Below are 23,908 nucleotides of genomic sequence, written 5' to 3' on the forward strand. Positions count from 1 at the left end.
TTGGGGGCAAAATCTGTCAAAATTATTAATGTTTTCTCCAAAAATGTTCCGTTTTTTACCCTAATCTTCGAAATTATAGCTGTCTCAATACTGAATGATGCTCCCCTTCCATCAAGAGTCATTTATGCGAAGTTTAAAGAAAAGTCATTTTTTGGCCAAATTTGATCAAAAAGTAAGGTTAACCCCTTGCAATTTTTTCAATTTTGGCCGAAAAATGAAAATGCTCCAAACTTTCTAAAAAGATGCGTAAGGGATCCTAGAACGCATTTCGACTCGATTTCTGGAGAAAAGTGCCATTAAAAGGAAATAATGCGTCAATATTTGGGGGCAAAATCAGTCCAAATTATTAATGTTTTCTTCAAAAATGTTTCTTTTTTTTACCCTAATCTTCGAAATTATAGCTGTCTCAATACTGAATGATTCTCCCCTTCCATTGAGAGTCATTTCTGCGAAGTTTAAAGAAAAGTCATTTTTTTGGCCAAATTTGATCAAAAAGTAAGGTTAACCCCTTGCAATTTTTTTCAATTTTGGCCAAAAAATGAAAATGCTCCAAACTTTCTAAAAAGATGCGTAAGGGATCCTAGAACGCATTTCGACTCGATTTCTGGAGAAAAGTGCCTTTAAAAGGAAATTATGCGTCAATATTTGGGGGCAAAATCAGTCCAAATTATTAATGTTTTCTCAAAAGATGTTTCTTTTTTTTACCCTGATCTTCTAAATTATAGCTGTCTCAATACTGAATGATGCTCCCCTTCCATCAAGAGTCATTTCTGGGAAGTTTAAAGAAAAGTTATTTTCTGGCCAAATTTGATCAAAAAGTAAGGTTAACCCCTTGCAATTTTTTTCAATTTTGGCCGAAAAATGAAATTGCTCGAAACTTTCTGGAAAGATGCATAAGGGATCCTAGAACGCATTTCGACTCGATTTGTGGAGAAAAGTGCCTTTAAAAAGAATTAATGTGTCAATATTTGGGGGCAAAATCAGTCCAAATTATTAATGTTTTCTCCAAAAATGTTCCGTTTTTTACCCTAATCTTCGAAATTATAGCTGTCTCAATACTGAATGATGCTCCCCTTCCATCAAGAGTCATTTCTGCGAAGTTTAAAGAAAAGTCATTTTTTGGGCAAATTTGATCAAAAAGTAAGGTTAACCCCTTGCAATTTTTTTCAATTTTGGCCAAAAAATGAAAATGCTCCAAACTTTCTAAAAAGAAGCGTAAGGGATCCTAGAACGCATTTCGACTCGATTTCTGGAGAAAAGTGCCATTAAAAGGAAATAATGCGTCAATATTTGGGGGCAAAATCAGTCCAAATTATTAATGTTTTCTCAAAAGATGTTTCTTTTTTTTACCCTAATCTTCGAAATTATTGCTGTCTCCATACTGAATGATGCTCCCCTTCCATTAAGAGTCATTTCTGCGAAGTTTAAAGAAAAGTCATTTTTTGGCCAAATTTGATCAAAAAGTAAGGTTAACCCCTTGCAATTTTTTTCAATTTTGGCCGAAAAATGAAATTGCTCGAAACTTTCTGGAAAGATGCATAAGGGATCCTAGAACGCATTTCGACTCGATTTCTGGAGAAAAGTGCCTTTAAAAAGAATTAATGTGTCAATATTTGGGGGCAAAATCAGTCCAAATTATTAATGTTTTCTCCAAAAATGTTCCGTTTTTTACCCTAATCTTCGAAATTATAGCTGTCTCAATACTGAATGATGCTCCCCTTCCATCAAGAGTCATTTCTGCGAAGTTTAAAGAAAAGTCATTTTTTGGCCAAATTTGATCAAAAAGTAAGGTTAACCCCTTGCAATTTTTTTCAATTTTGGCCAAAAAATGAAAATGCTCCAAACTTTCTAAAAAGATGCGTAAGGGATCCTAGAACGCATTTCGACTCGATTTCTGGAGAAAAGTGCCATTAAAAGGAAATAATGCGTCAATATTTGGGGGCAAATCAGTCCAAATTATTAATGTTTTCTCAAAAGATGTTTCTTTTTTTTACCCTAATCTTCGAAATTATTGCTGTCTCAATACTGAATGATGCTCCCCTTCCATTAAGAGTCATTTCTGGAAGTTTAAAGAAAAGTTATTTTCTGGCCAAATTTGATCAAAAAGTAAGGTTAACCCCTTGCAATTTTTTTCAATTTTGGCCGAAAAATGAAATTGCTCGAAACTTTCTGGAAAGATGCATAAGGGATCCTAGAACGCATTTCGACTCGATTTCTGGAGATAAGTGCCTTTAAAAAGAATTAATGTGTCAATATTTGGGGGCAAAATCAGTCCAAATTATTAATGTTTTCTCCAAAAATGTTCCGTTTTTTACCCTAATCTTCGAAATTATAGCTGTCTCAATACTGAATGATGCTCCCCTTCCATCAAGAGTCATTTCTGGGAAGTTTAAAGAAAAGTTATTTTCTGGCCAAATTTGATCAAAAAGTAAGGTTAACCCCTTGCAATTTTTTTCAATTTTGGCCGAAAAATGAAATTGCTCGAAACTTTCTGGAAAGATGCATAAGGGATCCTAGAACGCATTTCGACTCGATTTCTGGAGAAAAGTGCCTTTAAAAAGAATTAATGTGTCAATATTTGGGGGCAAAATCAGTCCAAATTATTAATGTTTTCTCCAAAAATGTTCCGTTTTTTACCCTAATCTTCGAAATTATAGCTGTCTCAATACTGAATGATGCTCCCCTTCCATCAAGAGTCATTTCTGCGAAGTTTAAAGAAAAGTCAATTTTTTGGCCAAATTTGATCAAAAAGTAAGGTTAACCCCTTGCAATTTTTTTCAATTTTGGCCAAAAAATGAAAATGCTCCAAACTTTCTAAAAAGATGCGTAAGGGATCCTAGAACGCATTTCGACTCGATTTCTGGAGAAAAGTGCCTTTAAAAGGAAATTATGCGTCAATATTTGGGGGCAAAATCAGTCCAAATTATTAATGTTTTCTCAAAAGATGTTTCTTTTTTTTACCCTAATCTTCGAAATTATAGCTGTCTCAATACTGAATGATGCTCCCCTTCCATCAAGAGTCATTTCTGGGAAGTTTAAAGAAAAGTTATTTGCTGGCCAAATTTGATCAAAAAGTAAGGTTAACCCCTTGCAATTTTTTTCAATTTTGGCCGAAAAATGAAATTGCTCGAAACTTTCTGGAAAGATGCATAAGGGATCCTAGAACGCATTTCGACTCGATTTCTGGAGAAAAGTGCCTTTAAAAAGAATTAATGTGTCAATATTTGGGGGCAAAATCAGTCCAAATTATTAATGTTTTCTCCAAAAATGTTCCGTTTTTTACCCTAATCTTCGAAATTATAGCTGTCTCAATACTGAATGATGCTCCCCTTCCATCAAGAGTCATTTCTGCGAAGTTTAAAGAAAAGTCATTTTTTGGCCAAATTTGATCAAAAAGTAAGGTTAACCCCTTGCAATTTTTTTCAATTTTGGCCAAAAAATGAAAATGCTCCAAACTTTCTAAAAAGATGCGTAAGGGATCCTAGAACGCATTTCGACTCGATTTCTGGAGAAAAGTGCCATTAAAAGGAAATAATGCGTCAATATTTGGGGGCAAAATCAGTCCAAATTATTAATGTTTTCTCAAAAGATGTTTCTTTTTTTTACCCTAATCTTCGAAATTATTGCTGTCTCAATACTGAATGATGCTCCCCTTCCATTAAGAGTCATTTCTGCGAAGTTTAAAGAAAAGTCATTTTTTTGGCCAAATTTGATCAAAAAGTAAGGTTAACCCCTTGCAATTTTTTTCAATTTTGGCCGAAAAATGAAATTGCTCGAAACTTTCTGGAAAGATGCATAAGGGATCCTAGAACGCATTTCGACTCGATTTCTGGAGAAAAGTGCCTTTAAAAAGAATTAATGTGTCAATATTTGGGGGCAAAATCAGTCCAAATTATTAATGTTTTCTCCAAAAATGTTCCGTTTTTTACCCTAATCTTCGAAATTATAGCTGTCTCAATACTGAATGATGCTCCCCTTCCATCAAGAGTCATTTCTGCGAAGTTTAAAGAAAAGTCATTTTTTGGCCAAATTTGATCAAAAAGTAAGGTTAACCCCTTGCAATTTTTTTCAATTTTGGCCAAAAAATGAAAATGCTCCAAACTTTCTAAAAAGATGCGTAAGGGATCCTAGAACGCATTTCGACTCGATTTCTGGAGAAAAGTGCCATTAAAAGGAAATAATGCGTCAATATTTGGGGGCAAAATCAGTCCAAATTATTAATGTTTTCTCAAAAGATGTTTCTTTTTTTTACCCTAATCTTCGAAATTATTGCTGTCTCAATACTGAATGATGCTCCCCTTCCATTAAGAGTCATTTCTGCGAAGTTTAAAGAAAAGTCATTTTTTTGGCCAAATTTGATCAAAAAGTAAGGTTAACCCCTTGCAATTTTTTTCAATTTTGGCCGAAAAATGAAATTGCTCGAAACTTTCTGGAAAGATGCATAAGGGATCCTAGAACGCATATCGACTCGATTTCTGGAGAAAAGTGCCTTTAAAAAGAATTAATGTGTCAATATTTGGGGGCAAAATCTGTCAAAATTATTAATGTTTTCTCCAAAAATGTTCCGTTTTTTACCCTAATCTTCGAAATTATAGCTGTCTCAATACTGAATGATGCTCCCCTTCCATCAAGAGTCATTTCTGCGAAGTTTAAAGAAAAGTCATTTTTTGGCCAAATTTGATCAAAAAGTAAGGTTAACCCCTTGCAATTTTTCTCAAATTTGCCCAAAAAATGAAAATGCTCCAAACTTTCTAAAAAGATGCGTTAGGGATCCTAGAACGCATTTCGACTCGATTTCTGGAGAAAAGTGCCTTTAAAAGGAAATAATGCGTCAATATTTGGGGGCAAAATCAGTCCAAATTATTAATGTTTTCTCCAAAAATGTTCCGTTTTTTACCCAAATTTCGAAATTATAGCTGTCTCAATACTGAATGATGCTCCCCTTCCATCAAGAGTCATTTATGCGAAGTTTAAAGAAAAGTAATTTTTTGGCCAAATTTGATCAAAAAGTAAGGTTAACCCCTTGCAATTTTTTCAATTTTGGCCGAAAAATGAAAATGCTCCAAACTTTCTAAAAAGATGCGTAAGGGATCCTAGAACGCATTTCGACTCGATTTCTGGAGAAAAGTGCCATTAAAAGGAAATAATGCGTCAATATTTGGGGGCAAAATCATTCCAAATTATTAATGTTTTCTTCAAAAATGTTTCTTTTTTTTACCCTAATCTTCGAAATTATAGCTGTCTCAATACTGAATGATGCTCCCCTTCCATTAAGAGTCATTTCTGCGAAGTTTAAAGAAAAGTCATTTTTTTGGCCAAATTTGATCAAAAAGTAAGGTTAACCCCTTGCAATTTTTTTCAATTTTGGCCAAAAAATGAAAATGCTCCAAACTTTCTAAAAAGATGCGTAAGGGATCCTAGAACGCATTTCGACTCGATTTCTGGAGAAAAGTGCCTTTAAAAGGAAATAATGCGTCAATATTTGGGGGCAAAATCAGTCCAAATTATTAATGTTTTCTCAAAAGATGTTTCTTTTTTTTACCCTAATCTTCGAAATTATAGCTGTCTCAATACTGAATGATGCTCCCCTTCCATCAAGAGTCATTTCTGGGAAGTTTAAAGAAAAGTTATTTTCTGGCCAAATTTGATCAAAAAGTAAGGTTAACCCCTTGCAATTTTTATCAATTTTGGCCGAAAAATGAAATTGCTCGAAACTTTCTGGAAAGATGCATAGGGGATTCTAGAACGCATTTCAACTTGATTTCTGGAGAAAAGTGCCCTTGAAAAGAAGTATGCGTCAATATTTGGGGGCAAAATCAGTCAAAATTATTAATGTTTTCTTCAAAAATGTTTCTTTCTTTTACCCTAATCTTCGAAATTATAGCTGTCTCAATGTTGTATAATTCTCCCCTTTCATCAAGAGTCATTTCTGCAAAGTTTTAAAAAAAAGGCATTTTCTGGCCAAATTTGATCAAAAAGTAAGGTTAACCCCTTGCAATTTTTATCAATTTTGGCCGAAAAATGAAATTGCTCGGAATTTTCTGGAAAGATGCATAAGGGATCCTAGAACGCATTTCGATTCGATTTCTGGAGAAAAGTGCCTTTAAAAAGAATTAATGTGTCAATATTTGGGGGCAAAATCAGTCCAAATTATTAATGTTTTCTCCAAAAATGTTCCGTTTTTTACCCTAATCTTCGAAATTATAGCTGTCTCAATACTGAATGATGCTCCCCTTCCATCAAGAGTCATTTCTGCGAAGTTTAAAGAAAAGTCATTTTTTGGCCAAATTTGATCAAAAAGTAAGGTTAACCCCTTGCAATTTTTTTCAATTTTGGCCAAAAAATGAAAATGCTCCAAACTTTCTAAAAAGATGCGTAAGGGATCCTAGAACGCATTTCGACTCGATTTCTGGAGAAAAGTGCCATTAAAAGGAAATAATGCGTCAATATTTTGGGGCAAAATCAGTCCAAATTATTAATGTTTTCTCAAAAGATGTTTCTTTTTTTTACCCTAATCTTCGAAATTATTGCTGTCTCAATACTGAATGATGCTCCCCTTCCATTAAGAGTCATTTCTGCGAAGTTTAAAGAAAAGTCATTTTTTTGGCCAAATTTGATCAAAAAGTAAGGTTAACCCCTTGCAATTTTAATCAATTTTGGCCGAAAAATGAAATTGCTCGAAACTTTATGAAAAGATGCGTTAGGGATCCTAGAACGCATTTCATCTCGATTTCTGGAGAAAAGTGCCTTTGAAAAGAAATAATGCGTCAATATTTGGGGGCAAAATCTGTCAAAATTATATGATTTGGTTAAGAAATTGCTAATAATTATACACAATGGTTATCAATACATCTGCAGTACGGTAAGGTTCTTTATTCCATCTTTAATATAGTTTCCTGTACCGATAACAACATACATGCATTTTTATATTCTATTCGAGTTGTTCAATCATACGCAAAACAATTTTACCAATGTACATCAAAAGAGGGCGCTCCAACGAAAACTTCTTCGACTTCTGTACATTTACCTCACCCCCCCCCCCCTAATTTTTTTTTCATAAAACCCATCCCAATTCATCATGAGTCGCAAAACGACATTTTGGTGCAGTGTGCGACCTCCGAAAGCCAATAAAACTTGATGAATGAATATATATTGAACAATAACTCCAACAATACTTGTCTTCAATCAACCACCATTTTGTCTCATCTTCTGATTAATATTCTATATATTGATATACATATTATATATTGACGGACTTAATGGGATGAACATTAGCAGATAAATGTTTTCTTCAAAAATTGATTATTTTGCCCAACTCTTCGAAATTACAACTGTCTTAATATTAGATGATACTCCCCTTCCATCAAGAGCCATTTCTGCGAAGTTCGAAGGAAAGGTTTTTATTTTAGCCAAATTTGATCACAAATGTTTTTCAATTTTGGCCGAAAAATGAAATTGCCCCAAAATTTCTTGAAAGATGCCTAAGGGACCTAAGAACACATTCCAACTGGATTTCTGGAGAAAATTGCCTTTGAAAAGAAATAATCAGTCAAAATTTTTATGTTTTCTTCAAAAATTGATTCTTTTTTGCCCAAATCTTCGAAATTATAGCTGTCTCAATATTGAATGTTACTCCCCCTCCATCAAGAGTCATTTCTGCGAAGTTTGACGGAAAGTCATTTTTTTTGCCAAATTTGATCAAAAATGTAAGGTAAACCCCTTGCAATTTTTTTCAACTTTGGCCTAAAAAATATTGGTTCACTGTGATTTTTCGTCTCAAGTGCCTTTCTCGAGCAAAGTTTTTACCTCATATTTCACAGAAAGTGAAATTTTATCAAGCTCTTAACATTCCCGTTGCTACACCTTTGAGTTTGTCTACCCGTTACGAAGTTATAAGAAAATTATTGGCTCGATTTTCCTATTAATTTTGAAGTGCGCTTTTTAACTGCGCCAAAAAATAAGAAAATTATTTTCTGACGAACATGTTGTGAAATATTTGGGTGGAGATCACAATGGTTTATCATAATTAGTCAACTTAACTGTTTTAATATTCACGTGGGGATTTCTAAAAATGCACCACATTAGTGAACATTACTGAACACTCGAGCGATTTTGTGCTTCATCTCTGGACGTTATCGTTTTTGAATTTTGGAATAAATTTCATTACCACTAAAATGATTTACAAAGGTTCAACAGCAAGCATTGTTAAATGTTATACGTGTAGTACCAGTATTTAACTGAATACACTTGAAGCTTGTCAACAAAGAAGTTTGGCAACACTGCATGAGGCCACGTCAGGGGACATGTTGGAGTGCGCCACGTTAAATAGGAAACCCCAATTAGGGCTTCGCTTATAAGTACTGGGTTGGGCTCTCCTTAATCACCTTTTATTACCGTGAATTACCGTGTGTTTTTTTCCTGATGGAGCAGTAAATTTACTGAACTCTCTATGGCTTGAAGAAGATTACCAGTGACGCGAGCACCACCGATGCCCAGACTGACGTCTGATGTGCGGATATGGCGCTACTAGGCCAGACGGGAGGTTCTGTGTCCAAAAAAGGGCAAACGTAAAGAGTTCTTTATTAACAACAATTTGGACAAAGCTGACTCGATATTTTTACACCTACAAATTTGCTTAGCCATTACAGCCTTCTGAAATAAAATAAAACAGTGAATCAGGGATCCCATTGCAATACAGGTACAGGAAGATTTGGTATAAAGATACTTTTCTTCAGAAGTGAGATATTAGCAGCAGCGTTGCCAAGGTTCTCATGCTTGGGGGCGAAAGGGCGCTGGATTTTAACATGGAGGGGTGGCCAATTTCATCCGTGCTGGAAGTTAGACAGGTTTTTTTTCTCCACCAGACACCTGGACTCCGTACAATCAAAAGGAGAGAGGGGGGTGGGGTGGGTCTGTGAGACAGTGGCATTGCCTCCTCCCCACTCTGGATCATCGAGAAGTACTAACCGTTCGGTGTCCAGGCCTCAGCCCACCCTAACTGTTCCCCACTGTTCTGTTCTTCCAGCCAGGAGATGAGCGGCTGGAAGTAGTCAAGCAGGGGTTGTGCAGTCATCGTACGGTTACCCGTGATCTTCTCCAGGGCTTCGGGCCACTCTTTGCTCTCCCCCATTTTCAGCATATCACTGAAAACAAAATGGTATTAAGTAATGGGTTTCTGCATCACATGAAAATAACATGTACAAGTGCGTTTTTAACATGTTGGTCTGGACTCGACGCAAGAGGGCGCGCGTTATACCGCACGGACGTATGTTACATATGCGATATACGTGCGTTTACTATTGGCACAGACCGAGCGCAAACCAGACTTGGGCCGAGTCTATTATGTGTTTGACCCAACCCACCCCAACGGCTATTTTAAGTAATAGGGCTTTTGACAAATCCCCAAAAATAGAAACAGGAACAGTCAATAGTTTTACCTACATTATATCTGCCCACAACTTTTAGACCAGGGCATGGTATAGGCTTATGCTCTTTCTACTGCACATAACAAAGTTCATAAGTTAACAAACGGCTTCAGATTTCAGGATCAAGACGAGGAAAGCCTAGCAAAGCTTGTCCCAGAGCACACACAATTCTATTCACCTGATTCAGCCAGTGTAATCCTATATAAGAGCACTGCCCGGCTCTACTCACAAGCCAACAACCAGATTGTAAAAAGTGACAGCGAGTCGGTCATTCGGCGAGTCAGTCAGCCTGGTACTCATCAGCGAATACACTGTACAGAATGATGTACATTTTGTACACGTCAATGCATGAGGGCACTTACCCGAGCAATTTTCCAGCCTCCTGACTATTATACACATCACACTTCAGTAAATCACCCGTGTGACCTGCAGCCTCACACATCGCTTTGTGGAACTGGAACTGAAGAATGTGACTCACAAAATATCTGGGGGAAAAAAGAAAATTAAACAGAGTACGACTTGAAAATGATATCACTATTAATCAGGCTCGGATCAAAGACACGCTAGAAGGGCACAAGCCCATTATTATTAAACTACAGTTGAGATTATCGTTAAAAAAATGGAGAACAAAATGATCACCTGATGTAGGGCGTGTCCGATGGGATGTGGTATTTCGCTGCCGGGTCAAAGTTAGCCTCTGTGCGTGGTGTGGGTGGAACGATACCCTGGTACTGGGTTCTGATGGAAGATAGAAATGTCAAACCATGACAATTATGTGACCAAGAAGAAAACAAAACAGTAATTGACTCAAGTTTAACTTGTCGGGTAGGGCGGAGAGTAATATTGTCTAAAGGTCAAACATAGAGCATGCGCAATCGGAATAATGGAAATCCTTTTACTGCGATACTATGAATATCTAGTGCTCATTTTGTACTCTGGCCGGGGTCGCGTCTATTATGACGCCGTTTTGAGTAGGCCTATGGGAATTGCTATATCAGTCCAGGGATTCATGTTTACATTAGTGAATGAACGGTGCCTCAGTGGGAATCAGCTAATTCTCTGATTGATCACTAACCAGCTACATGGATCACTTCCCTCTCATGCCAGTCTTGCTAAGTTAGACCACTTTGCGCTGATACTCACTGCGCTGAAAACCGAACAACTCACCGACGCGTGAGCTCACGTACGCCAGACACACACTCAAAGCACTTAAAGCTTAAAGGGCTCGATTTTGTTTCAAAAAATGGGGAAAGGTGACGTCCAAATCCCGATAATTTAAAAATGAGCGGGAAACATTCTGGCAATTCCGGTACCTCCACCAGGATGGTACCGTACAAGGCCCCATTGGTGTAGAGACATGCAAGAAGACGCAGAATCAACTGGAATGTGATATTAAGGCTACATGTAGCACAGTGCAAATTTCTAATCTTCTCAAAGACGCAAATGTGTAAGCAATCGAGTGTTTCCTTGTCAAGAGAAAGATTGTCGTGGACCTACCTTAGTTTCCACCATTCAGCATTGAAGTTCTCTGGGGTAATGGTTCCATCAAACACCGCCCAACGCCACTTGTCCATCAGGTAACCAAAAGGTAGGAATGCGATCTTATCCAGCGCCATACTCATCAGGAAATTAATGTCCGCCTCTGCAATTCATTGGAAAGAAAATATTACGTCGGATTGAAAATCGAGGATTTTTTTTAGTACGGAGGGTGGATGGATGGACAGTGGTTCTAAGACAATCCTTGAATGAACTTGAGAGAAAAAAAATTGAAGAAAAAAATACAAAACTGTTATAGCCCCCATAACAACCCTTAAATCATAAACGGTATCATTTCACTTTAAAAGATATTGTCCGAAGAACTTAAAATAACCTGAAACCCCCGCGCTAAGACCATTAATTTAAAGGCAGCTGTTATTAAAACTAACTAACTTCATTGATGTAATCGTAGGGCATCAAAAGGACACACATTAAAAAAAAACTGATCTGGAACTGACAAATGCAAAATCGTGCGTTCGTGATTTGTCTCACCGTAGTCGTCCTGTACTTCATCCAGCAGACCCACCGCCTTCAAGTGTTTAGGAGTAGACACAGACAGGGCTAACGTGTCTCCAACGGCCTCATGGAAACCTGGATTAGCGCCCCCACGGTACACCACTGGGAGATCCTTATACTGGAGATAGTACTCAATGTGTCCCATCTCATGATGGATGGTGATGAAGTCGTCCATGGTGATATCGGTGCACTGCTTGATTCTTAATAATACAAAAAAGGAGACATTTTTATTTATTGTTTTCGGAGAACATACCTTAGGTTAACATCTCTCAATGGAGCAGAGACATAATGACGTCATCCTTCAGTTACATGTTCGCTTAACGACTTGAGTCGATGAATCGACTGGAGTCTGATTCGAATCACATTTTTTTGGCGACTCGATTCGACTCGACTCGATTTGACTCGACTCGTGACTCGACTCGAGCCACCTCCAGCAAATAACTCGACTCGACTCGAGTCCCTCATCAAGTAGACTCGATTCGAAGGCTAATAACATTGTAGTCCCAAAACTGTGCGAAAATATATTTTGTGAGCTGTGTGCTGGGCAAAAAGGCTCGAATGAAATTTTGCTCAGCACTTTAATCTCGTGGGCGGTGGGCATTAGGATACTAAAGAATTATGTAAGGGTTTCAGCAGGTTAAAATGACCCAGTGACGTCTGCCAACAAGGATATCGGTAGACCAATTAGACCTGGAGGGAGAACTAAGCAAGATTAAAATAGAAATATATATGTTGATTTTACCTGAAGTCAATTTGGTTAGAGAAGTCCCAAGCAGAGGCGTGGCAGACCACCTCCCTATCATCCGGCTTCTCAATCATTGACTCCGCCCAGAATTCGGGAGTCATTTTCTTCAACCCGAGTGACCCGAAGAATTCATCAGAAACGTTGAACATTCTCCTGGCATCATATCCCTGAAGTCATTGGTAAATTTAAAAGATGAATAAGTGACATGAGCCATCGCCATTATTATTACCGTACCATACCATCGTGAGAAGACACTGCCCGATGTCGCATCTAGTTATTTTTTAAGGAGGATGGTTGCCAACAATGTTGTGTATTATGTTCAGAAAAAGAAACAATAGTTCTCATCCTCAAATTGTGTACAAATATAATTATAATGTTTAAATGGATGCCCTTGTCAGTCCCATTCTTAGGTATGTCATTTGAACAAAATTGTTACCCATGCGTGTGGCTCCCAAAATTGGACAGCCCAATTCTTTTCAACTCTTGAGGGCTCTTTTCCCCAAGCGCCCTCAATATTGCACGTACCTCACGCACCAGCACCGGAGTGACGTCAATACTTGAAGCATCCTTGTATGGTAAAACAAGATCAAGAATATTCAGCCAAGACTGTGACCACATGTTACCTGTGGGACGAACGATAAACAGCAAAACGCAGAGGTCTGTGTTAATCTGACTCAAAATTTTCATTTGGTAACCATTGAGTAACAAGAACATTATCGAAACAAAATTAACAAATGGTTTCTATTTTTCTTGTAACGCAAGTACTATCCTATTTTGGTCCAAATTCTGCCATTATATGGGCCTGCAATTTGAGTCTCTCCACCTTCGGGTTTATAACCACCTCAGGAAAAATCTTGTGTTGGCCCGGTGAACTTTGCAGTGCCCAGTCCGTCAATTCTTTATGAGCTGCAGATAGTCCAAAACTAGAAGGGGAAATCACCACATGATGAAAGATGTGCGTTGCGAGGGATTATCGACTTCGCGACAAGTTAAATTATGTATGGGGAAAACTCTGTCAACGTGAAAACCTCTGGTGTCGCCACAGCAATTTAATTATCTTAACATAAGCGCTGTTGAACCCAAATGATATCACAAAAAGGTTGGATAAGGCAGATTCATACCAAGAATATGTGCCGGAATGGGCCCCTTGAGACTGATGTAGTCAGATCCGTAGATGTCGTACAGTTTTCTACGGACGTAAGCGTGAAGGTTGTCGTATAACGGGCTCAGCTCCTGGTAAAGGTTTTCAAGCTGGTCGGTGAAGTCATCAACCTCATACCAAGACTTCCAGTAGTCGCCATTGTTGGCATATCCTACAGAAGGAAACATCCGGAGAAACTGATTTATATTTCTACACGGAAGAAGTCCGCAAGACAGACACATTACTGGCCTAAGTGAATCAGTAGAGACGCTTCGAAGGAAGCATGAGGCTCATTAATGGGGACATTAAAAACAATCGTTTGAAACAAATGAAAGGTTTCAGTCCTATTACAAAAAAAAAATCATTACTAAAAATTTCAATTTCCAACCGTGACTGACTACACTGTACATCTCTTTTGTCATTTTAACGAAAAGATACAATTTAAAGGGTTCTCTGCGTTCGACAATCTCACATGTAGCGAGAATGTTACGTCCCAATTTTACAAAAGAAAGTCAGCGGAACAAGGTACAAGTCATCAGCCGAAAAAGTAATTAAAATTTGATACGAGGAAAATGCATCTGGAAAAACATCTTGAGGAATTCAGTCACAAAACTGAGGAGATTAAGTTACCATTAGCAACGGATGCTATATTCTTCAGTTCCACGTATCTTTTGTAGTCTTCCTTTGCAGACGGTCCTACCGCCTCCCGCCAGCCCTGCCACGCCCAGTTCAATTCAGCGTAGTTTCGTGACTTCGACATGATGCGCGTCAGTCCTGAAAACAACAGTCGTCACTCACTTCAATAAAGCTACGTAGTTTACTTGCAAAGATCTTTTTTTTTCAATCGGTGACTACATAACTACATTTTCATATCATCGAAAATCAAAAGAAACTCCAATCACTATACAGACACTGCAGAAACGTTTTGCCAAAAAAACCCAAACGTTTCAGAAAACAGCTTCATAATTATTATAGGTCGATTTTTTTCAATTCTTGGAATCAAATATATTGACAAAAGCCAATTTAGATCGGATGTGTGGCGTAAAGTGACTTTGGGATAGAGCATAACGTAAGGTCCTACTTACCAGGCTCCAGTGAAAGACATTCTCCGTCCTCTGGACACACCTTACCCTTGGAATATCTGGACTCCATCCCGGCTAGCACATTGTTGAGCTACAAGGGGGGAACAAAACGAGTATGAAACTGCCTATTACGATCTGTTTCCGTAAGGATTAATAACAGAGGGCGCAGTTCAGACCTGTTTGCTTACTTTTTGTAAAGATTTCTCGCAATCGGGGCATCACCTTAGGAAGGTTGTCATAAGTGTGACACCCTCAAATCGTCGGTGTTGTCGGCAAAAGATTCTTGGCCTAACTATCGTTATAAGAGGCCGTCAGGAATAACGCGTCATATTTTCAGACGGTATCCGGTCCTGTGATCTCAAATAAATTGCTAATTAGTTGTCTTTCAGTTGTCGTACGTACATACCATGCTACATATGACGTCATACCGAGAGGCTATCGTCGTGCAACCCAAATATTTAAGCATCTTTTCCATGTTCTTTTGCCCTCATTTAAGTAAACCGTATAATGTTATCACTTTTAAATTACATTTCAAGAGATACGCATGTAGTGCAGAACAGAAAGGTTTTCTGAAAGTTGTCATCACGTGATCACAACAGCCAATTTGTAAACAAAATGTAACATGACCTATACCAATAATTAGTCTTAATGGGATGCCTCTTTTTGCAACCCAACTTAAGTTTTCATCTAGACATTGGCGGCCAGTTTGGGGTTCTTATCAACCTTTTAACAGGCAATTGAACTGCGAGAATTCATACAAATGACCTCTTTATAAAGACAGACTTAAAAATCAAGACATGTTTGGTTGTGGATGCGTCTATAAAATAATATGTTGCCTGAATCCGAAATTCAGGGTGTCGATCGTCAGGGCGGGAGCCAATATTTTTGACAATTACTTATCCACGAATCCCATCAACTATGAACGCAAATCAGGGCTTCCCAGCTCAGGTTTATAGCCAAATGAATATGAAAAAGTAGTTTGTGTATTATTGTTCGATTCAGAAATGTGGCTCTTTACCTCTTCCAGTTTGTCTTGGTCTTCTATGGCTGCATCTCCAATGGTCTTCAGTTTGGACAGTTGCCTCTTGGTGTCATAACTGAAGTTGGTCATATCAAAGAGAGAGGCGTTGGTTCTGGCTTCCTTAGCAAAGGCGGCCACCTTCACGTTGGCATCAATCTGCAGTTCCAAAACAAAGCATTAAAATTTCCACGGGTTAATTGTTTTCTGGTCCAGGGATTGAGCAACCTCTACAGATAAAATAAAAACAATTCTAATTGACAGTGATATTTGGAAAAAAATTGCAGCAAGCCATGTGTGACTATCTCGCTCCACAGACCCAACAATAACAATGGAGTTTTTTTCCATAAATATTCCATAGAGGTATCGTATCATTTATTTCTTAAAATCTTTTTAGTCATTTAAAACAAATCGCACGTCTGAAAGGTTTATCAGCTTTAAAAAAATACGTCGTAAAGATTTAGCAGTTTTGACCAACACACAGGAACAACAACTGCCATCATCATCTTTGATGATTTTAGCAAAACCCGCGGACAATAAACAGGGGCGGATTCTGGCCCCATCTCTCTATTTTTCCACCCTAGGGGGGATGTGGGGGTGGGGGCAGGGGTAGACCCCTAACACCCCACTGGGATCCACCAGCGGTCAAGTTCTAAGACTTTAGGTTGAACAGGAACTTTACTTGATGAAAACAACAGAAATCAAAGCTATCATACAGGAAATAGGAAAGACAGGAAATGAATGAAGACATAAAAGAAATATGACAATGCCGTGCCGTAAGAACGGCACAGGACAAATTAAAATCATGGAAAATCGATGAAGATGGCTTCCTCCCACAGTGGCTGGAATGAGGAAACGAAATAAACCATAGTTGTCCTTCCTTTTAAGGGCCCATGCTGTGTATTTTTTTAATGCTGTCCTTGTAAGAACACCTTTGATTTTTTTTGGTTTTTATGCTAATGAAAATAAAAAATAAAAAATAAACTGCACAGTGTCTTCCTGAAATGACATCACGGCAATAGCGCCCTCATATGTTTGGAAATCATTGATTTTTGTTTAAAATGTTTAAGAAAGGCACTTCCAATAATATTAACCAAAAAGGGATGTCAAATAGTTTTCATACATTGAAGAGGAGTAGAAAGTTGCGTAAAATGTGTTCCTAACAAAAGTCATCGCATGGAGTCTTTGCGGTTAAGGTACGTAGGCGTAAGCGAAGGCTACCACCCACCGCCCCTATACCTTGTATCAACAAGATGGTTAATTACTCTGAGCTCTCATTGGACTGATTTGATTTAATCTGTGACCTGGGTCACCGAATTTCTTCACGACCGCAGTAAAATAACCAGGATAGTTTTGTATAAACCCTCACAGTGTCGTCTGCAAGAGGTTTACCATGACCTCTGATATGTGCCATAATTGGAATAACAGGTAGTAGGCCTACACAGTGTGTGGGTACAGTATGCCAGGTGGTAAATTGTTGGTAGTTGTGTCTTGCGTTTAATCAATTACAAAATAATACGTTTAATTTATATCTTGCATCGTGGCATCGGCATCGTTGATTTTGAAAGGGAGACTAAACTGGCAAGCTTCATTTACTTCAGCGAATTCTGACGTATTCTGACGTGAAAGAGTCTTAGTTGTGCAAGTACAGCCTCGCTTTGATTCAGTATACGGCTATCCATGCAAGGTCAGAAATTGTTGGGAGGTGGATGGGTGGTGAATATCTTTCTTTTTTATGGAGGATGAAGTCCTGGACACTTTGCCTTTGTGATGACTCTCTACAATCAGATTAAGGTCACTATTTATCGAGTGACCTTCGACACAGAAAAAGTACGCATCCAACCTAATTGTACCATGTCGTGTCAGGCTTTACGATTAGATAAGGCCGTGTATTTACATGGTAGTTTAACTTGTATTTACACGATAGTTCAGTTCAGTAAGTGGTCAAAAGTCAAGAGCCGTACAGAGTATTGATAACACCTTAAATAATTCAACATGTGAAAACCAACAAGTTATTTACAAAAGGTACAACAACAATGAAAGTTTAGGTACCGTATTTCAAAATCACAAAACTCAATCAATCTGTTCGAGTACTACCCACCATAGCTTGTTGATTGGCTTGAGTTAGGTTTGTATTGAAGTTCCATGATTTCAATGTAGACTGGTAGTATTCCTCCATCGCTCGCTCATTAAGCTGGGCCAACCACGCAACAGCCTCCGCCTCATCATCAATTAAACCATCGACTTGACAACCCGATCCTCCAATCAGTATGAAATAGATGGTGAATCTGATCAACAGGTAAACCAAGCACTTCGCCATGTTTGCATCAAACGTGCTGGTATAGTTGCGTAGTACGATTCCTTTCAATGTACGTCGGTTGTATGTTGCAACTCAGGCAAGGATCCTACTATCACACAATTGGCAAAGTAGGACTACCCGCTGACAAAAGGAATTGTTCAAGTACATGACCCCATGACGGGTATTTTACTTTAACATTGCCAACTCATGTCCTTGGTGATTGTATGATTTGGAAGCGAAAAGGAAGGAAGTCTGCCAAGTTTGACTGTACATGCAAAGCTAGGCCTGCTACATTGCCAGCTTTATTCATTTTCCATGTGGCACCGTAGTGCTGGGGTTCAGTTGTGGGGTCACGATGACTCGGATATCCCGTAAAGCATGAGGTTGATTAACTTGATTTGAGTGGTTTATAATTGAGACAATAACCGCTGAAGAGCCAAATTGTAATTTATGGGAAAATATAACTTGCAAATTCGACTTCTATACAAGATATGAAAAGGCACTTTTCCACAGGGTGTAATAATTTGACGGTACAAAATCCTTATTCATTCAAAATGAGTTTTGCGCTTCCGAGAACTATATTAAAAGCAATCGACGCAAACATGTAGGCCTACTGTTTTCATTTGGAAACTGATAAAACCAACTTTGTTTAGTATACATGCATGCATACACCACCATCAACAATAGGATCACAATGATCCCATAGGCCTATTGAAAGTTTGAGTCTACGTACACTCACTCAAATTTAACTTGATGTTAGGTCCACGTACGGCAGCTTTCATGGACGATTACGAATCATCGGATATTCACATTTATCAATTCAAACTCTCCATCAAACCTGCGCAATTATGACATCAGAGTTTCCGTGAAATTGTAGATTTGCTTCAATTTGTTCTTTCTAACTTGATAATAATAATTGACATTATGACGTACCTGGCAACACTTTTATCCCTTTTCAATAAAAAAAAATGTCTGCCAAAAACTTTATATTTTGCACGTTTCTATTCAAAGTACCGGTAACTGGAGACAATACAGTGAAGCGTATAGGAATGTTTGCAAAACTTGACGCTCTACTCTAAAGGCTAGCAGTATATATATATTTTTTCTATGAGTTCAGTATTTTGCACGGATGTAAAGTTCTCTGTACCTATCTAACTGACTAACTGACTTACGGACGAATGTCTCGTGAAGAGAGTAGGGCAGTGCTATCGTGTAGGATTACCCAATTATGACGCCATATATAATGTGATATATACGGCCGCTTTCGTATACGTAAACAGTACATGAAAAGACATGATTTTGTCATTCTGAATCAATTTGAAAAACATTTCGTGCGCCCTGACTTCGACTGGTCATGTGGTGCACGGATAAGCTTTAGGCTAGCCTATAGTCTTTTTAACATAGATATTGACACAAATTGGGAAATCTCGTGACATCATTTATAATGTTCAAGAAATATCATCAATCTTCCCACTCGAGCGATACAGTTATCTTCTTCTAACTGACATCATGTTCAGTCCTTTTTGACAAAGACGTGTCACCAAGAAGAAGGAACTCACCATAGCTTGCTCATTCTGATCAGTAATGTCTGTCTGGTAGCTCCAACTTGCGACAGTACTCTCGAAATAAGCCTTCATAGCCAGCTCGTTGTACTCTGCCAGCCATTGTATTGCCTGTGTCTCGTTTGTATTGGTTCCTTGGCATCTTGAAGAGGAAGGAAGATAGCAAAAAATGCCAAGAAGTAGCAGAACGATGCTGCCTCGTACAGCCATGTTTGAAGCTTAGTCGCTAAACTGAGAATATTGACACTTGACAGATTGCTATCAAGGGCTTAGTTACCTGCAACCCCAAATCCGGCATAGGTTATCACCTAGCTATTGAGCACTAATGTCAATATTTGGTAATGGCGTTTATCTGGCAATAAAGTTTATATAAAGCATTACAAACGTGTTCTGGTTCCTGTATAGACTGCTGACAACCAGCAAAGCTTACGTTGTATAGATAGCTCTGTTACAACTCTACTTAACATCTAAGCCGGAATGCAAGTTCTTTGGATTCTTTTCTGTTACTTCTCGTTGTAGCCAAATAGTGCAGATGTTTTCACTTCGAAAGAAGTCTTTTGTGTACTGGCAGATTATAGGGACAGTGCAACAAGTGAGTTCAATAGCGTTCAATTATTTGCATGGTTCCAAAGAATGAATGCCCCTAACCTAACCCTAACCCTTAAACATGCACTGAAAATGGACACAAAAAGTCATGTAGAACTTAAAAACACATGTACTACGTAGTTGCCGTGGTTGGCAACTATTTCGTCAAAAAAAGGTCCTCATTACACCCTCGTTTACATACGAAAAAGGCATGTTTAGGATTTTTTTGGTAGCGTTTGTTAATAATTTTGTATTTTCAACCATCAAATAATATTTTTGTAATCATTAATAAGTATTCTTCATTGGGACTTTGTATAGTTTGGCAACACGTGGTTGGCAAAATGTGCCAACCACGCGTCGGCGAGAGAAAGGTCTATAATTACGTCTATGGGTAGAAGCGACTGTCGTCCCTTGAAAGTGCGCCCTCTTTATCTGGACGTATTGAAAATAAATGGAATATATTTGCTGTATTGTTAGTATATAGGGTATGCGTACGTGACAATTAAAATGTACATCTGTCAGCTTTGGCTTAGTGTGATCAGTGTTGACTCTAGCTATATCCTGGCCGCAGTCTTCCCTCAAATTGATCTGACAATCTGACTCCATAAAAAGAAATCCGAGTCTCCAATGGCAACCCAAAGAGGCTATACTCTCAGTGTACCACATAATTTAGAAGAACGATGTATACTAACAGATATGTTATGCTATATCCAACATGTATTTCATCAACAATTGGGAAGGATTTTTGGAATTGCATATATAGCCTCATACAGAGAACCGCAGAAGGAAGTCGTTTGAAGCCATATTCCGATCAGAAATGTGAACACCAATCGCTATGATTGGTGTTCACATTTCTAATCGACATGACGTCACAATTTCTAAAGTCGACCCCGATTGGCTGGCGTGCGGGGTCGAGTACAATTTGCAGGGTTGCGTTAGAAAGCGCATGATACTCATTCAAACTACGGCTGCCCCTATTACTACTCAAAAAATAGGAAATGGAAAAAAAGGCCTAGGTCAATATTGAACGTGAATGTACCGTGAAAATACTTCCGAAAGATTCTTGCTTTTGTAGGCGGGGTAATAACAAACAAAAGCTGTTTTGTGTCAGTGAAAGTGTAATATCTGACCATTTTCTTTTGTTTTGGGTATATCATATTGTTTTTCGCTATGTCCATGTTGCAAACTTCCAACAAAACAAACAGAACCTTAATGGGTCATACTAATGCAAACGAACGGGCGTGTGTTTTCTTCGAGTTTACTCCAATTGACTGAACAATATATTACCCTGAATGATTATCCACTGGGTGACCGGTTTTAATTACCGTTGACGTTCTACAGACGGCATACCGCACAATTCCAACTATGAAGAAGGACTAGTTGTCAAACCCCGTATGACTTGAGCCACGGGAGAAATGTAAGATCTCTATCAAGCCATATTCTGCCGACCCCTGACGCATGGTCTTCTCATCAATCTTGTAGCTCTGCAATTTCAGACGTTTCCAAGTTTTTCTTTTCTTTTAATGGATGACATGAGGCGCATGGGTCTGGCATTCCTATATTTCACGGCGATCGGTGCGCAACACCGAACAATTTCTTGTTATTCGAATTGGTCGCTGTGAGTATTTCAGTGAGTGAATCAAAGGAAGTGGAGATTAAAAGCTATACAAGGACATCGGCATTGCTTCAATCTGTGGAAAACCAAGCAAGTAAGAAAACAAACAAGCAAGCAACTAACGAACCGACTGATCGACTAACCAACCAACGGACAGAAATCAGGCCTACATTTAACGATTTTCTTTGGGAAAAAATATACTATTGGAAAATGATAATTTGTTAACATTTTTGTTATGAATTTTGCTTGTAATCGCTAGTTCTATAGAATAGTTACTTACTGAGTGCAAACAAGATAGATAAGTTCGAAGAACTTGACTAATTTAGTCAAAAGCAATGCTGATTAATAGCAAATGCAAGTATTGGTGAACCCAAATCGTAGAATATGTAGTAGACATTTTGGCTTGTTCTATATAGGGCCGGCCTAGTGACTGACTGACTGACTGACTTATTGTCTCACTGCCAAGTGTGAGCTAGGCAGTGCTATCATATAGGATTACCGCTGAACGCCAATGGATTGGCTCAATCTGGCCCACTGAGTACACAGATGCATGATGAGACTGCCAGGGAAAAGACATTCTCAATCAATTGAATCTAATGTTGTGGGTTCTCAAACCAGCTTTACTTTAGATTTGGCCAGTCTTGTTTACTGTTCCCGTCATTTCCATATGATTCTTTTCTAATAATTTGTTATAATACAGAAGCAGAAGAAAAGAAGCACGATGCAGTAGCCTGTATATCTGATGTCATCTGATAGCACACACGAGATTCAGCAATAAATATCAAAATAGTGATGTCCTTTTCAAAACAAACATGAGAGAATTATTGTATCGGTACGTTCGCATCTTAATTTCAATTGAAAAGCTGAGTCTTAAAAGCCCGCGCTTTGGAAGATATTTCATCAAACCTGCTACATATAGAGAGGCATTATTGAAAAATTGAACAAAAAGGTCAAAGGATTAAAAGAGGAACTATGGCAAGGAATACAAAAATGTCAATTGACTGCGATGATGAACACGCATTTTTTGGCGCACTGGGAAAACTGAAACCATCAATAATTAAAATGTATTATGATGACGCTAGCTGAGCATAGGGGAAATAAATCACGTCAGAAAGATGATTAGGCCGGCATTGTAGCCTGACATTCCAGGCGTTGTTTTGGAAGCATCTATAAAGTTCAAATTCCATGTATGATGGGACTAGTCCTGTATAACTATCGAGGACGTGTGTTCCTGTCCTATATATCCCTTGTGTCCGTGCTGGATTGTGGCTGATATGGGGTTGAACAAAACGAGATGTGAACAGACCACACGCTTTGTAGGAACACAAATTATAAACGTAGTAATATATAATTATTTTCGTTTAAATAGGAGTAAACAGATGAGTTATTAAGCAGAGGGCGCCATGGGCACACCCCGGCTCAAGGCCTAAACCGCCTCCCTTGCCACTCAGAATTTTGGGAAGGGGGAAAAAATAAGATTTTTGTTGTTAAAAACGAATTTTAGTGCCCCTCTACCTCAATGCAATGGGCCCCGCCCCCGCAAGTTGAACCCTAGTTACGAAAAAGGCAGTAAATGGAAACATTTCGACGCAGAACATTTTGATGGTTCCTAAAGGGGTGATACAATCAACTTTTGTTGGCAATTTTTCCCCGATATTTTGCATGTTAAATTACCACCTGAAATTGGAGAGCGTGTCGGCTGTGAACATAACATCGACGTTCTTGTGAATTTTAAGGTATGGTTTAGTATCGAAATATGGACAACGATTAATGTCATTACGGGCAAGGCATTAGGGAGGGAGTTATTCCCTTTCGTACTGCATCAGTATCCAGTCAATCAATGCCAATGAATCGGGCTAACTGAACTCGACTCAACAAGACATTTTTCACCATTGATTATAACGTGAGTCTTTTTTTTTTGACAACGACTGAGTGTCCATGTGACTATTAAAGCCCCGAGTCAGACTATACATAATCGCTAGGGAGACTCCGCGCCGGCAGATGTCTTCTGGCTGCTATTGTGAAAACATCTTCGGGGCACAAACAGTCCTCAGACGCCGCGATTTCTGTCTAGCAAGGCCTCTGTAAGGTATGATTTCTTATTTCCTTTATGATAATATATTTTACAATATGAACTGGTGTTATAATTCCCTTGAGGGCATCGTCAGCTGAGAAAAGATACGGGTCCGGTTCCCGAGGGGCGGTTTTATCCAACAATCTTTCACACTCGATTATCTAAAATGAACTTTCTTTATTTTTAAACTGTTAAAGCTTTTCTAAAATATGATTTAGCTGAATAACTTCTGATGGCCGTGCTTGGTGTGACATTTACAGCGTTCGATCTGGATGTTTTTAAAAAGTAATCTTTCCATAACTTCGTCTCT

General features: G+C 38.4%; 1 protein-coding gene across 1 annotated transcript; it reads right to left on the minus strand.

Moving 5' to 3' along the window:
- Positions 1 to 8,419: 8,419 nt before the first annotated feature.
- LOC119744581 (angiotensin-converting enzyme-like) lies at positions 8,420 to 19,656 on the minus strand. The gene is made up of 13 exons (XM_038220577.1): positions 19,322 to 19,656; positions 15,464 to 15,622; positions 14,449 to 14,536; positions 13,994 to 14,137; positions 13,344 to 13,535; positions 12,748 to 12,845; positions 12,220 to 12,389; positions 11,454 to 11,677; positions 10,923 to 11,067; positions 10,065 to 10,163; positions 9,788 to 9,910; positions 8,968 to 9,143; positions 8,420 to 8,545 (listed from the first exon to the last, which is right to left on the minus strand). Exons 1-13 carry the CDS (start codon positions 19,532 to 19,534, stop codon positions 8,448 to 8,450), a joined length of 1,929 nt encoding a protein of 642 aa, XP_038076505.1. The 5' UTR covers positions 19,535 to 19,656; the 3' UTR covers positions 8,420 to 8,447.
- Positions 19,657 to 23,908: the final 4,252 nt, after the last annotated feature.

This window comes from Patiria miniata, unplaced genomic scaffold (genome assembly GCF_015706575.1).
Source record: "Patiria miniata isolate m_02_andy unplaced genomic scaffold, ASM1570657v1 HiC_scaffold_7, whole genome shotgun sequence".
NCBI classification, from domain to species: Eukaryota; Metazoa; Echinodermata; class Asteroidea; order Valvatida; family Asterinidae; genus Patiria; species Patiria miniata.